The sequence below is a fragment of the Mytilus trossulus genome, chromosome 2 (genome assembly GCF_036588685.1).
Source record: "Mytilus trossulus isolate FHL-02 chromosome 2, PNRI_Mtr1.1.1.hap1, whole genome shotgun sequence".
Classification (NCBI taxonomy): Eukaryota; Metazoa; Mollusca; class Bivalvia; order Mytilida; family Mytilidae; genus Mytilus; species Mytilus trossulus.
This window is the reverse complement of record NC_086374.1, coordinates 22,783,278-22,797,549: the sequence shown is the minus strand read 5'-3', so window position 1 is coordinate 22,797,549 and position 14,272 is coordinate 22,783,278. Positions and strand designations below refer to the sequence as shown.

At 32.4% G+C, this 14,272-nt stretch overlaps 1 protein-coding gene across 21 annotated transcripts in view; it reads left to right on the top strand.

The window, feature by feature from the left end:
- The first annotated feature begins 353 nt into the window (after positions 1–353).
- LOC134706758 (uncharacterized) overlaps positions 354–14,272 on the top strand; it is a 29,235-nt gene continuing 15,316 nt past the window's right edge. For 8 of the 21 annotated variants that reach the window (XM_063566006.1, XM_063566005.1, XM_063566009.1 and 5 more), the window contains exons 1-6: positions 2,925–3,090; positions 5,986–6,167; positions 9,415–10,770; positions 11,174–11,251; positions 12,717–12,764; positions 13,270–13,293. In XM_063566006.1, coding sequence (XP_063422076.1) covers positions 6,104–6,167; positions 9,415–10,770; positions 11,174–11,251; positions 12,717–12,764; positions 13,270–13,293 — 1,570 coding nt within the window. In that variant the 5' untranslated portion in view covers positions 2,925–3,090; positions 5,986–6,103. Of the gene's footprint in view, positions 536–2,924; positions 3,091–4,981; positions 5,124–5,985; positions 6,168–9,414; positions 10,771–11,173; positions 11,252–12,716; positions 12,765–13,269; positions 13,294–14,272 lie in introns of those variants that run through there. The other 13 variants (XM_063566011.1, XM_063566001.1, XM_063566010.1 and 10 more) reach the window with 6 other exon arrangements.

Here is a 14,272-nt window from a genome sequence, read left to right as displayed (position 1 = left end):
GATGAAACACAGACGCAATAAAGTAATATTGATAAAAAAAAATATTGGGGAATAAGCCAATTCCCTGCTGAGAAGTTGCATGTGTCAGGCTGGAAACAAAAGCTAAAAAATACAACATATACTGAAGAAGTGAGTGAATTTCAAAAAGTGAAATCACCAATTCTGTGATGAAGAAATGAGTCTGAAATTTTTTTCCAAGTAGGTGTGAAGTTTTATAAAACAATATGATTATATAATGTACACACATATTTCTTTATATAGTTGTCTAAATAATAAATAGTTGATGTAATATGTAGCACGGTTGTCGTTAAAAGACTGTAATGTGTGTTTGTTCAAACACTCGACGTCAATATAATAGCCCTGTCTGTCATCATAATTCTATTTAATATCTAAGGTTTAGGATCACATAAATAATAACGACAGAAACACGTACTCTATGTCCAGAGGGATGATAGTAGTGTTTTGTCCCTAACCTGTTCTCCACTGTGCCATAGGAATCATTTTTCAATTAATGGATATTAAATTTTGATATTTCGTAAGTATTTGCAATTTTGACAATGATAAATTACTTGGACGGTTTCATAACTTCGGATGAATAAGATAATTGTGAGAATACCTTAAGTTCTATTAAACTTTAAGTTTGTCCCTCGATGTTTTTCCGTTTTCTATCAGCCCTTCTGCTGTAATATTTAGAATTTTCGCGAAAATTTAACTTTAAAATTTGACCTCAATGAAAACAATGTTTAGTGTATGTTCCTATTTAGTTTGCACGTCGTTGCTTCATTATTTCAAATAGTATACGACACTTTTTCGAACATGATCGATTTGCTTTACACAATTTCTTGAAGGTGAACTATGATTTCGGAACGCAAAGATATAACGATAATACGTAAAATGAAACTCCGATACAGCAGGAAAATGAATATTGTGAATAAAAACCACCATAATTAAGTAGAAACCAATTAAACTGGAAATAAGAATAATCAAAGAAAATAAACAATCGGCTAGTAATTTGAGTTAACAGTTCGAAATATTGGACATTCTAATCCCAAACAACTGGATTAAAATGATTTTTAGATGGAGGATTTTTATTAAATACATAAATTTTCAGTCAATTCCTTTTAACGTGAAAATATAAATATTTATAAATAGTAAGATAGCTAAGGTTATAACACACATCACAGGGCCAAAACTTAGACTATGGGCACAACTATAACATTGTACATCCCTACAACAAGTAGAACAAACTTTAAAATGTTCTTTGGTAGTTTACCTATAAAGAGTTTGATAGAGCCCCATGGTCAATTGACATCTTTTTTTTTTACCTTACTTTGTACTACTTTTATCCAATGTTTAGTTTTACCAGTTAACGATAACTGTTACTAAAATGATTGGAGAAAAGTACAAATGTTAGCGTTTCACAACCGTTTCACAAATAATATCGGATATGTTCCTTACGTCGTAACTACAACCCCCTTCCCATTTATGAATATGACCTACCGAATTAGACTATTTACCGGATTTGTTATCACATAAGCAACACGACGGGTGCCACATGTGGAGCAGGATCCTGTACCCTTCCGGAGCACCTTAGATCACCCCTAGTTTTTGGTGGGGTCCGTGTTGCTTATTCTTTTGATTTCTTTGTTGTGTCATGTGTACTATTGTTTGTCTGTTTGTCTTTTTTCATTTTTAGCCATGGCGTTGTCCGATTATTTCCGATTTATGAGTTTGACTGTCCCTTTGGTATCTTTCGTCCCTCTTTTAGCGCTTAATTGTCTATTGCAATTAAATGTACGTCCTATCAAAAAAATGTCTATTGTAAGATAAAAGCAGGCTCTGATTCCCCCAACATATTTATTGGCAATAATCAAACTGTACAGTGTTGTTAGAAATGACCATGTATAGCCATGAAAGTGTCATTGACCACACCATTCTTTATGTTAATCATATCATAAAATTCTGTAACTGGTGACATATTTATATGTTTTCGTGAGAACGAAATACACAACTCGCCTATGAAATAAAGATGTACATGTATTCAGGAAACTTGAAATCTCATAAGATATACTGAAATTTTGATCTTTTACTAAATATATGATTCTAAATTAAATAATATAAAAGATCAACAGCAAAAGGCAACCTTACACTCAAACAGAAGTCTTATTTAACAGAGGGTTTCAAAGACGGAGGAGATGTTGTTCTGTTACACCACTGTCCAAGGTCAAGGGAGGGTTAGGCGCCCTCTAACATATTTAACCCCGCTACATTTAGTATGTGCTTGTTCTAAGTCAGGAGTCCGTGATTCAGAGGTCCTCGTTTGTTGGTATATATCCAATGATATTCGTATTTCGTTCATTATATTTTATACAAAAGACCGTTATATTTCTCGTTGAATTAAATTTCATTTGTCTTTTATGTGCCTTTTATCGTTGATTACGCAGTATGGGTTCTGGTCATTGTTGATGGCCGTACAGTGACCCATAGTTGTTAACTTCTATTGTATTTGGGGTCTTGTGGCGTGTTGTCTCATTGCAATTATATCTCTATATGAAAATATGTTTTAACCCTGTCAGCCCTCGTTTTAATGTAGATTATTATGATGAAAAAATATGACACTAAGGTGCTTTTTTTATCTTTCAAAACGATTTCGCATGCCTAACACATTTAAGATAAGCAGAATAAACATCTTAAAAAATGGTACTGTAATCTGTTATATACCTTGTGATTTCATTTTGGAATGTTCTCATATATAAACACAAGATTTACATTAAAAATATGAAAGCTTTGAGAGATCATAATGTAATTGTTTTACTTTAGAAAGAAAAAAAGTCAATAATTCATATACACAAACGGCAATTATTATCAAGAACAGCAATTTAAATGTCCTTAAATGAACTTGATAAATAGTGTCAGAAAAGACATTACAACATAAAAAGGAGAAGTAAATTACATTTGATACATGATATTGACATGTGCATTCTTCGCCCAATCAATATGTCGTGTTTATAGCACTTTGTCAATAATGCCTCCTAGCTCTTATTGAAACAGAAGTGTCCCTGGTGTCCTCAAAGAAGTTCGTGCGAAACAGTAAGATGCTAATTTTATACTTACTTATTGATATTTGTATCTTTTTTAATTTTTTTATTGATAATTTCGATTTTTTTGTGTTTATTTGTTGATTTTTTTAATTCACTAAAAAATCAACATTTTTTTAAATTGAATTACCTTTATTTTATTTAATAATAATTGAATAATTTTAAAATAGTATTTTTTACAATTATTTTTTTCGGAAGCTGGATCCATAAAGATAAATGTGACCATCGTCGATTTTAAACAGTTAGAATTCTAAATGGACAAAAATCACGTGTTTTACACAACAAGTTTTAAAATGTTTAGTCATATAACTATCTCAGTTAATTCAGCATATTTAAAGCACTTCATTTAAATAAAAAATCAGTTTTGTTTGTATCAAGATGTGTAAGTGCTTGTAATATACGAATATTAGATGTAACATTTGGCAGCCTTGTCTAATTACTTTAAAAGTGACAAAGTAGAAGCGATGTGTTTAAGTTGAAGTAAAAATTGCTTTATGCTATGTTTTAAATATGTAAATTTATAATTCTAACACTATTTGGTTAAAAGTTTTCAGAGTTATATCTGTTTAATCATAATGAAGCAATTTAATCTTTCACATTGAAAAGACCCGAATACAATGTAGCCTTTAACATTCAATTTCGAGTTAAAAAGTAACAGGGCATATGTTTTGTATACTCTAAGAAAGATAAACTCAGTCAATATGGACACATTTGTTTATCTCGTAATAAGTACTGGTAAGTTAAAAATAATTCGGTCATGTCGCGAATTCACTGGACTCTCCATCTTGAAATCACGTGATATTTGTTGAAAGTATCAATGATTTAAAATTAATAAAGCTTTTTATTGATATACAAAATCTTTATTTCGCGCGAAAGGGATAAATATATATAAAAAGTAACATAATTCGACAATATAACATTTTTGCACTCAAAACAATTTATTAATTTACTAAAGAAGGCTTGAGTGTAATGTGACGTTGAGGTGTTAGAACAGTGACGTCTGAGTAAATTAACCAAATGAGAATTACAATTATACCCATGTGCTCATGAAGGGTCAGTGGTCTACTTTTTAGCACATACCGTGTTTATCATGACAAGGAAAATTTGGTGATGTCCCCATCGAGGAAAGAAAAACCAAATAATGACCTGACGAATGGAATATATCCGCGGTCATCTGTGACACATATATTCCATTATGGTCAGCCAAATTAATTACACGTAACGTACTTAAATTTTTGAAATTCGTCTTTGGCTTTTCCATTCAGAACCTTGTTGAGAAAGTCATCTTCAAAGATTTTTAAATATACTTAACGACACTAAGTTTTTTAAAAGTTTAAAATTTCAAGGTTTAGATGTTTCCGTTGTATATTGAATGATACTTGGTAAAATATTTTTTTTATGAAAACAATTATGTTTGCATCATGACAAGAAGGAATGCTCAGAAAAAGACAACGATCTACATTTATAAAAGAATCACAGTATTGTTAGAAGATATTTGAGGAGTCTTTACTATTTGTTCTTTTCTGAAACAGTATAAATTCAAATTATATGAATACATACAATGTTTTAACTATTGTTACATTTTGATTTTGCCACAAAGATCAATCATATATTGTCTAGATGACATACATTTTGTTGTTACACTGTGAAACGCTGTTAACCAAAAGTAAACACCTTCTTGTACCTTCTTTTTATTGGTTTCCTCTTGTTTTTATAATCTTTAAACTTTACTATAAAGCATTTATTTAACAAGCTTTGTAAATATACAAATAGATGATTTATACTTATTTTATATGAATTGACATAAATGACAGTTGTTTATTTATGTCTTGTTGTTTTTTACTTGAATGGAACAATCTGTCTTCTGTAAATATACCTAGTCATATGATTGTTAGAAATTACTTATCGGAATATAACCGCACCAACCGACTCCACGTCAGGGAAACTACCAGCATTTCAGTTGAAAGAAAATAAATAGAAATAAAAACTTATATAATTTTCAACGAAAGCTAAACAGTTCAATCGGTAAGGTTATTTTTCGTTATCATTCTAGAAGATTGAAATCATAAATATGTCAAATTTCTGGAGATGAACCGATGAAATTATTTTTTTAAAGTGAATCAACAAAACTGAGTTGGCATAGAGAAAAAAACCCAGTTGAAATGGGGATAAATAAAGCGCCATCTCAGTTTAAAACTGTTTTTGACATTACAAGTGATTGGAAGTATCAGAATCATATTTAACGTTTAAAGTATAATATTCTTGTCTAGTGTGAAAGATTTTCTATCATTTTTTAAAGCAATATATTTTCCCAACCTGAAATACCTAGTGTGAAAAAAATGTCATTGATTTATGATATGTAACTTGCTATTTTTAGTTTTATTTCGTCAAGATGCACATAAACAACTAAATCAAATACCAGTATTGTATCATGAAATTCAAATAACACGCAAATTTTCTCCTGAACATGATGGCCGAAGTACATCGTAAATGTAATTCGTTTGTAAAACGCCGTCTACAATTTCAACCATCATATATAATTATAACTAAAATTAAAAAAAAAAATGCTCTTTGAGTATATGGTTGATTTGGAATATAATAAATTGTTAAAAATTGAATTCGGTATTTATAAACCTACATGTCCCCCATTAATGATTATGCCTTAATTTGCGGTAAAATCGACAGCAGACGGTGATGACGTGTATTTCAAAGTCTCGTGATACATGATGCATTACTTGAACAAAGGAAAAACTAAATTTAAGTTAGATAAAAACTTGATGAATTACTAATTTTACACTTTACAAAACCTACCGATTCGTTAAATGGCAGAACATTACAGGGGATTCGTGCGTTGTGAAATCTTTGATTGAATACCTTTTCCTTTCAGCACTTTACATATAACAAGTTCCGCTGTCCACTTTAAAACCAAGAAAGTGTTCAGGATTTTTAATTCCAAAAGTGGCAACAACAAGAAAGACAATCAGAAGACAAGAACTTGACAACATATGGTACAACATCTGAAGAAAATGAAATTCATAATTTTTCTCTGTTTTATCGTTTCTATAGCAGGTAAATATTAACAATAGTCAATTTAGTATTAGAACAGTTTTTTAGCATAAGCACATTTGATACGATTTAAGCTCTTTTCAAAGCCATGATATTGTTATGCATAAATATCTCTATCTGTAATATACCGTAGTCGTCATTTTCTAAAAGTTATATGGGAGTACTAATTAATGATAATAAATAATGATAAATGATAATGAAGTGTTAGAATACTTGGTCGAAATGTTATTATTATTTTAAATATTGAAAAAATATACTAAAAAAGTTATATATAAGAGGTTTATTGCTTCAAGTTCCGTAATCGACAAATTTTATTATATCATATAGAAAAATTACTATTATGTTTCTAAATGAAAGAATTTGAAAAAAAACCTGATTTTAGAAGTTGGCTGTTATGAAATGTTTTTCAGCCAGGTTAACATATTGGTTTTCTCATTACCATAAAAAAAAAAATAACGGAATATTGATTGCAATCATTAATTACTTATATTAATATCAGCCACTTGGGTATTCGAACACACCGATTCGTGTTGCGCAAAGGTATGCGAACAAACATCTTCGCGCTAACCAGTCAAAAATTGCATTACCTGAATGGCAATTCATCTAATTTTGTGGAACTAATTGCAGCTCTCCATTAAGTTTATTTTAATGAAATATCCCAATCCATATAACCACTATAAGGCAAATACTGCAATGATGACTTTGCAGTATTAAATCCAACTTTCACAATCCTTTCTTACCTTTTCCATTTTCAACTCTTATCAAGTTTGCTTAAATTTTGCAAATACTTAATCAGCAAGCTCCCATACACGCCGTGCTCATATGAATCTAATATTTTCCATCATACTACAAATGTATATATATACAAATATATTCCTGTTTTTTTTTTTAGAAAGTTTGACACTGACCTTAGACTTCAAATCAAAAGAGCCTCCCTCCTTCTTAATTCTCTAGTTGTATGATCATATATCTCATTCACTTTACAACCACATAGAAATATTTGATTTAGCATCTGGAAACATCTTTCCTGCACACATTTCTGTCGTTTAAGTATCGTTGACCTTGACCGTGAATATATTGAGCTCAACATCAATAGGAATATTCTCATCAATCTCTGTAACAATATATCAAATTAAGGTTGCTTTCACACATGATATATTTAATTTAGTACCCGGAAATATTTTTGTCTACTTTATGGTAACTACGACATTGACGTTTGAAATGGTGACCTCGAAACCAGTAGAGATCTTCCTCTGTTAATGTATGACCTTGGGTCGAAAAATACACATCCCTTGGCACGAAAATATACCATACACATATATTGAACATACAATATTTGTTTTTGAAATAACCTCATATATGATAACACTTGAGCAAAATATTATAAATCAGCCAAAATTTAATTTCATTAATTAAATGAAATATATTTGACTAACTAAGGCCTTTCGGGACCACCAATTAAAAACTATGGAGGAATGAGATGACGAATTATACGGAAGCAGTTTTATCTTCATGATTTTGTTTAGTATGAATGCCACACTATGTTGATGTTTATATTTCCACCCTTTTAAATCCTTTTAATAAATTCAGACTTTAAACAAAGACTGGAGTTCATTACATTTTTCGATAATATGTCTAAAATTAATTTATAGAATTTAAATGTTTTATGGATTAATATCTACATGGACCCAAAAGTAAATAGGAATACAAGAGAAGTTAAAAAATCCCAATAAAATAAGTCAGAAGAATAAGACCTATACTGCACTGTGGTGTAGTAGTGTGAACCGTAAGGCAAAACACGTTATCAACAATATAATTAAAAAAAACCTGTAAATAAGTCATGAGAGCTACAAATAAGTCAACCATAAGAGCTACAAATAAGGCAGTCATAAGAGTTACAAATAAGGCAGTCATGAGAGCTACACATAAGTTAACCACAAGAGCTACAAGTAAGTCAAACATGATAGCTACAAATAAGTTAATCATGAGAGCTACAAATAAGTCAATCACACGAGCTATAAATAAGTCAATCACACGAGCTACAAATAAGTCAATCATGAGAGCTACAAATAAGTTAATCACACGAGCTACAAATAAGTCAATCATGAGAGCTACAAATAAGTCAATCATGAGAGCTACAAATAAGTCAATCACACGAGCTACAAATAAGTCAATCATGAGAGCTACAAATAAGTCAATCATGAGAGCTATAAATAAGTCAATCACACGAGCTACAAATAAGTCAATCATGAGAGCTACAAATAAGTTAATCACACGAGCTACAAATAAGTCAATCATGAGAGCTACAAATAAGTTAATCATGAGAGCTACAAATAAGTTAATCATGAGAGCTACAAATAAGTCAATCACACGAGCTATAAATAAGTCAATCACACGAGCTACAAATAAGTTAATCATGAGAGCTACAAATAAGTTAATCACACGAGCTACAAATAAGTCAATCATGAGAGCTACAAATAAGTCAATCATGAGAGCTACAACTAAGTCAATCATAAGAGCTGCAAATAAGTTAATCATAAGAGCTACAAATAAGTTAATCACACGAGCTACAAATAAGTCAATCATGAGAGCTAAAAATAAGTTAATCACACGAGCTACAAATAAGTTAATCATGAGAGCTACAAATAAGTCAATCATGAGAGCTACAAATAAGTCAATCATAAGAGCTGCAAATAAGTTAATCATGAGAGCTACAAATAAGTCAATCATAAGAGCTACAAAAAAGTTAATCATGAGAGCTACAAACAAGTCAATCATGAGAGCTACAGAGAGTCAATCATAAGAGCTGCAAATAAGTCAATCATGATAGCTACAAATAAGTCAATCATGAGAGCTACAAATAAGTCAAGGTTATAAGATGCTAAAACTTCCTTTGTGAATCAAGTAAAAAATACCGTTTAAGCTGCGTTTAAAGTATATAACTGTGTAATTTTTCACCAGACCCAATGTCTGTATAACTGAAAAAATGTATAAAGAACAAAAAGTAATGCAAAAAGTAATCAAAGTGATACAAAGAATAATCCGGGTAAAAGGGAAATACAAAAAATAATCAAAAGAAATACAAAGAATAGTCAAAGGAATAGAAAGAATAATAAAAAGGAATACAAAAAATAATCAATGCGAATAGAAAGAATAATTAAAGCATATACAGGGATTAAAAAAAAACAACGAAAAATATGTTAAATGGAAAAAAATATGACTGAAATAATCTTGTAAATTCTTTTTACAGCCCAACAACAAAATCAAAGACAAACGACAGGTTTTGGCGGAGGAAGACCAGGAGGCGGCGGTACAACTACCTTCGGTGGTGCAGGTGCTGGTGGGGGAACACAAAGAGGTTTTCCAGGAGGAGGTGGTGCTGGACCATTCGGGGGTTTTGGACCACCAGGTGCACAATTCGGAGGCGGTCCAGGTGGACGTTTTGGATTTCCGGGGGGTCGTCCGGGTGGTCCTCCGGGTTCCCCATTTGGATTTGGTGGACCTCCAGGTTTTGGAGCCCCTCCACCCGGATTTGGTGGTAGACCAGGTGGACAGTTCGGAGGCTTTGGAGGTCCAGGCGGCAGACCAGGTGGCCAGTTTAATCCATTTGGGGGTCCACCGGGTGGACAAGGAGGACAATTTGGAAATGGAGCTGGTACACTAGGAGCGTTTGGTGGAGATGGAGGAGCTGGAAACTCATTAGTTGGCACAGCATTTGGAACTGGAACACCAGGAACAACAGGAACAACCACTCAAACAGGCACTCAAACAGGCACTCAACCAAGCACTCAAACAAGCACTACAGGTGGTGGAGCAAATGCATTTGGACAACAAGGTGGCGGTGCTGGACAGTTTGGCAATGGTCAAGATGCTTCACCTTTTGGTGGACAACAATTTGGACTTCCACCGTTTGGTGGAATGAATGGACCTCCACCGCCATTTGGACAATTTGGTGGTCCTGATATGAATCCATTTGGTGGTGGTGGCGCTGGTATGAATCCATTTGGCGGTGGCGGCGCTGGTATGAATCCATTTGGCGGTGGCGGCGCTGGTATGAATCCATTTGGTGGTGGCGGCGCTGGTATGAATCCATTTGGTGCTGCTGGCGGTGGTATGAATCCATTTGGTGGAGGGGCACCAACAGGACAGTTTGGAGGCGGAGCAGGTGCAGGACAGTTTGGAGGCGGGGCAGGTCTTGGACAATTTGGAGGTGCAACACCTACAGGACAGTTTGGAGGTGGGGCAGGTCTTGGACAATTTGGAGGTGCAACACCTACAGGACAGTTTGGAGGTGGAGCAGGTCTTGGACAATTTGGAGGTGCGACACCAACAGGACAGTTTGGAGGTGGGGCAGGACTTGGACAGTTCGGAGGTGGGTCAACCACAGGGCAATTTGGAGGTGGAAATGCACTAGGAAATGCTGGCGGAGCTGGGGCAGGGCTTGGATTTGGAAATGGCCTTAATGTGGGAACTTTACCATCAACAGGTCTGTTTACAGAATTAGGTCAAGGTTCCACGTTAATTGACCCAGTAACGGGTAACAGAGTACGACCCCTGACAAATGATGTAGCCAATAATGCTATTGCAACACGAAGAGGGCAAACAGGTTTGTCGTCAGTAATTACATCTAAGCTGATAGTTGTAAAATGGCTAAGACTTGAAGAAAGGAATAAAGAGATACTTACTTTTTTATTTAGAAATATTAAGAATATTGAAAAATATAGCTTTAGGCTTTGTTACATATTTAAGCTGGAAAAAATATACTTTATTATCTCATACATTCAAATATTTGTTAAGCTTTTGTCAACTCAACTCTAACACGTTTAGCTTAATAATGCAATTAATGCTGCAAACTATATTCAAAGTTGCTTTATGTTTTTTTTTATATATTGTAGCTACTAATACGCATTGATTTTATGTGTTCCTCGTTTAGTTGCATGTGTGTATCATCATAGCTTATGTGTTAGGTCTATGTAACGTAGCTTTATATAATCAGACTATATTTATAGCACTCAGGCGAGGCGGTAGAGATCCCAGGCAGGGTGTTACAGTGCAAAGAACAAGAGTATTCCCAAGGCAATTTACAAGTAGGCTATTGGTGGTGGTAAAGGCATAGTTACATCACAACTGCTTAGAACAGTTTTCCCCCTTTTTCTGGTGCTTAATATTTTTTTCAGTAATTAAAATATAAAATTATGTTTGCTTATTTGATATGTTCTTTCTCTTATTAGTATTGATAAATCTTATAATAACAATTGTTTATACATACTGTCATTAGTCGACTTTCGTCTGGCACATTTTTAGCACCATTCATCCATAAATCCTATAATTTAAAACATGTAGAAAGTATCAACTCAAAGATTGTTTATACTTCTCATTTTATTTTGTGATTTGAATGTATACCCAGCAATTATTAATGTTCAAACCTCAAAGCTTAAAATGTGACAGTTTTTTTAATAATCAGTCGGATCTTATGGATAAGAGAAAGAACAAATACAATAAATGAGAATGGATGCAAAATTAAAGAATTTTAGATTTAAAACAAAACATTAAACGCCAAAGAAAATAGGTGATAAATGCTCAAAGTGCTTGTTGGTAACACAATACATTTGAATATAGATATTTAAAATGTGCAATTTTGCTTCTTTATAGTTTTTGTGAGAATCACATGTTAAAACTAATGCACTCTTGATGGTAATTCTGTCTATAACTGAAAGTTACCTCATTTTGTTTGCTATATTTTTTTTTGAATCAATGTAATGATCTAACCCTTGTAACTTTTGATATGGATCACTATTTTTGTGCTTATTCGGATATTTTGAAATACGAATTTTGTTTGCAAGCACGAAGAAGAATTTCTGTTTATTAGCAATTTTATTTATATATATGCGTACACCGGTGAAATTATTTCCTTCTCGAAATCGAATAAACATGAACCTTGTTGTTTCTTGTTAGCAAATAATTAATATATGGCTTTATTAGACAACGACCATTCAATTTTAGGTAGGGATATTTTCTTATCGGGACAAACACTTTTTTTGTAAGTGGCATACAGGAACGAAAATTTTATTTTTTCAAAACGCTTTGTCGTATTTGTTTCCCAACCTATATCCTTTTTTATTCCCTATTTTTTTCTCGAAACATTTACAATTAAACCATTCATGTGAAACAAAATCTAAAAGATGAATGTTCGTTGTTATAAGACATATAGAAACCTTTGTAAAAAGTCTAATCGAAAGTTTGAAATAATTATTTTCTACGACAATATGTTCAAGTAAAGTTCGGTTAATATGGTTAAGAAATTATTAAGAGTTTGCTCAAAGATAAAACTTTAAACGTAGAATTTATGTGGATAAATAAAATAAAAAAAATATTGTAATGCATGAGTAGCTTCTTTACTTAGTGGCTTATTACTTATCAAACATACTAGTCATCATTTTTTCCCGCATGCGTACCTTCCTATATTTTACAGTTCTCAATTTATTCGCCTAACTGTTTTGCTAAATGTATTCATTGCTTTGCTTGTTGCTTATAGCCACATTTATTTTCTAGATAGAAGACGAGTTTTAGCCACACGGCGGCGGAATGCTTTAAGAACACGTAAGAATATAAACTGCTGCCTGTAACATCAGCTGTAAACTATCTTGTAGAATGACACTCAATAAAACGATCTCTGCTTTCTGCAAATGTACTGATAGTTTAGTACCATTAATGGTCTTCTTTATCCTGCCCTTTGACATCATCAATGCTTTATGTAACATGTGCAATATATCATTAGCATTCTTTGTTTGCATGAGAAAAAATACAATTCTGAAACAGTCAAACCATAATATAAAGGTCGCCATTGGGTTCAAAAACTGACAATATTATACAGATGACATTTCAATTTTGGTCATAAATGCATAGATGTACATGTATTGCAGACAACATTGGGACAACGGACAAGATAATTTATATGACCTTTATATCAGGTTAAACTGTATACGAATTCGATCAATCTAAAAATATTTACTGCAATCATAATACATCATGCATTTCTTTTAATTGTTAAGTCATGCAGGTTCCAATATACAACTCTCATATATGTATATATTTTATCTTTTAGGAACAGGCGCTGGCACCGGAACAGGTCAGTGAACTTAATTTCACAGCATGCACTTACTAACATCTCAAATACTCTCGAATAACCTTTTAATATGATTCCAGAAACTAAAGCTTAAAAAAAAGAGGTTAACAGATTTTTTCGATCAACATATCATCTTTAAAAGAAACTTTTTAATTGCTACAGTTGCTAAGTTTCTGGAATTATAGCAAATCCTGCAAACCTTTGTATTAATGCCTACCTTCATATAGGTTCATCACTGGTCATCTGAATTTATAGGCGAATTTAAAATTGAGGGAAAAAATCTATATGGAACAAGCTTAATAAAATATTTTGTTTCCCAAAAAAACGACATACTTTTAAAATAATAGTCCAAACAACTATGATATAAAACAAAAATTGTTTTAAAAGCAGTCTTATTGTTTTGTGAACATTTTCGAAGACAATAAGTGTGTAAAATTTATTTATTTTGACGTCGAAGTTAAAAGTCAAATTCATCATGATGTCAATAAAGACAACCATTCCTGATAAATAAAACATATTGCCCAGGAATGCTGATATATAAAACCATATTGCCTAGGAATGCAGATATATATAAAACCATATTGCCCAGGAATGATGATATATAAATGACATTCCATTTCAAGCCAATGTTGTTCGTTGCAACAACCTCCAGCAAGTTCGGATAGTAATAATATTAACCATATTGGAATTAGTATTCTTTGATGGTCAAATGAAAACCCCAAACAGATATAATAAACAACAGTGTCATCCATAACGCATTGTTTTTGATGCCAATGTGAAGCAAATAAAATGATCCCATGATTGGTGATTTCAGTCATTGAGACATTGTTCGTGATTCAAACATAAGTTAGTCATACAATGAAGCCATTGTTCATACCAAAGTTAAGAAATGCCTTATGGATGTTGGATGTGTTCGTTATCCAAACATCATTATTTATCACAAATCAATATCCATAAGGCGGAATGTTTTGTTTTACAAAAA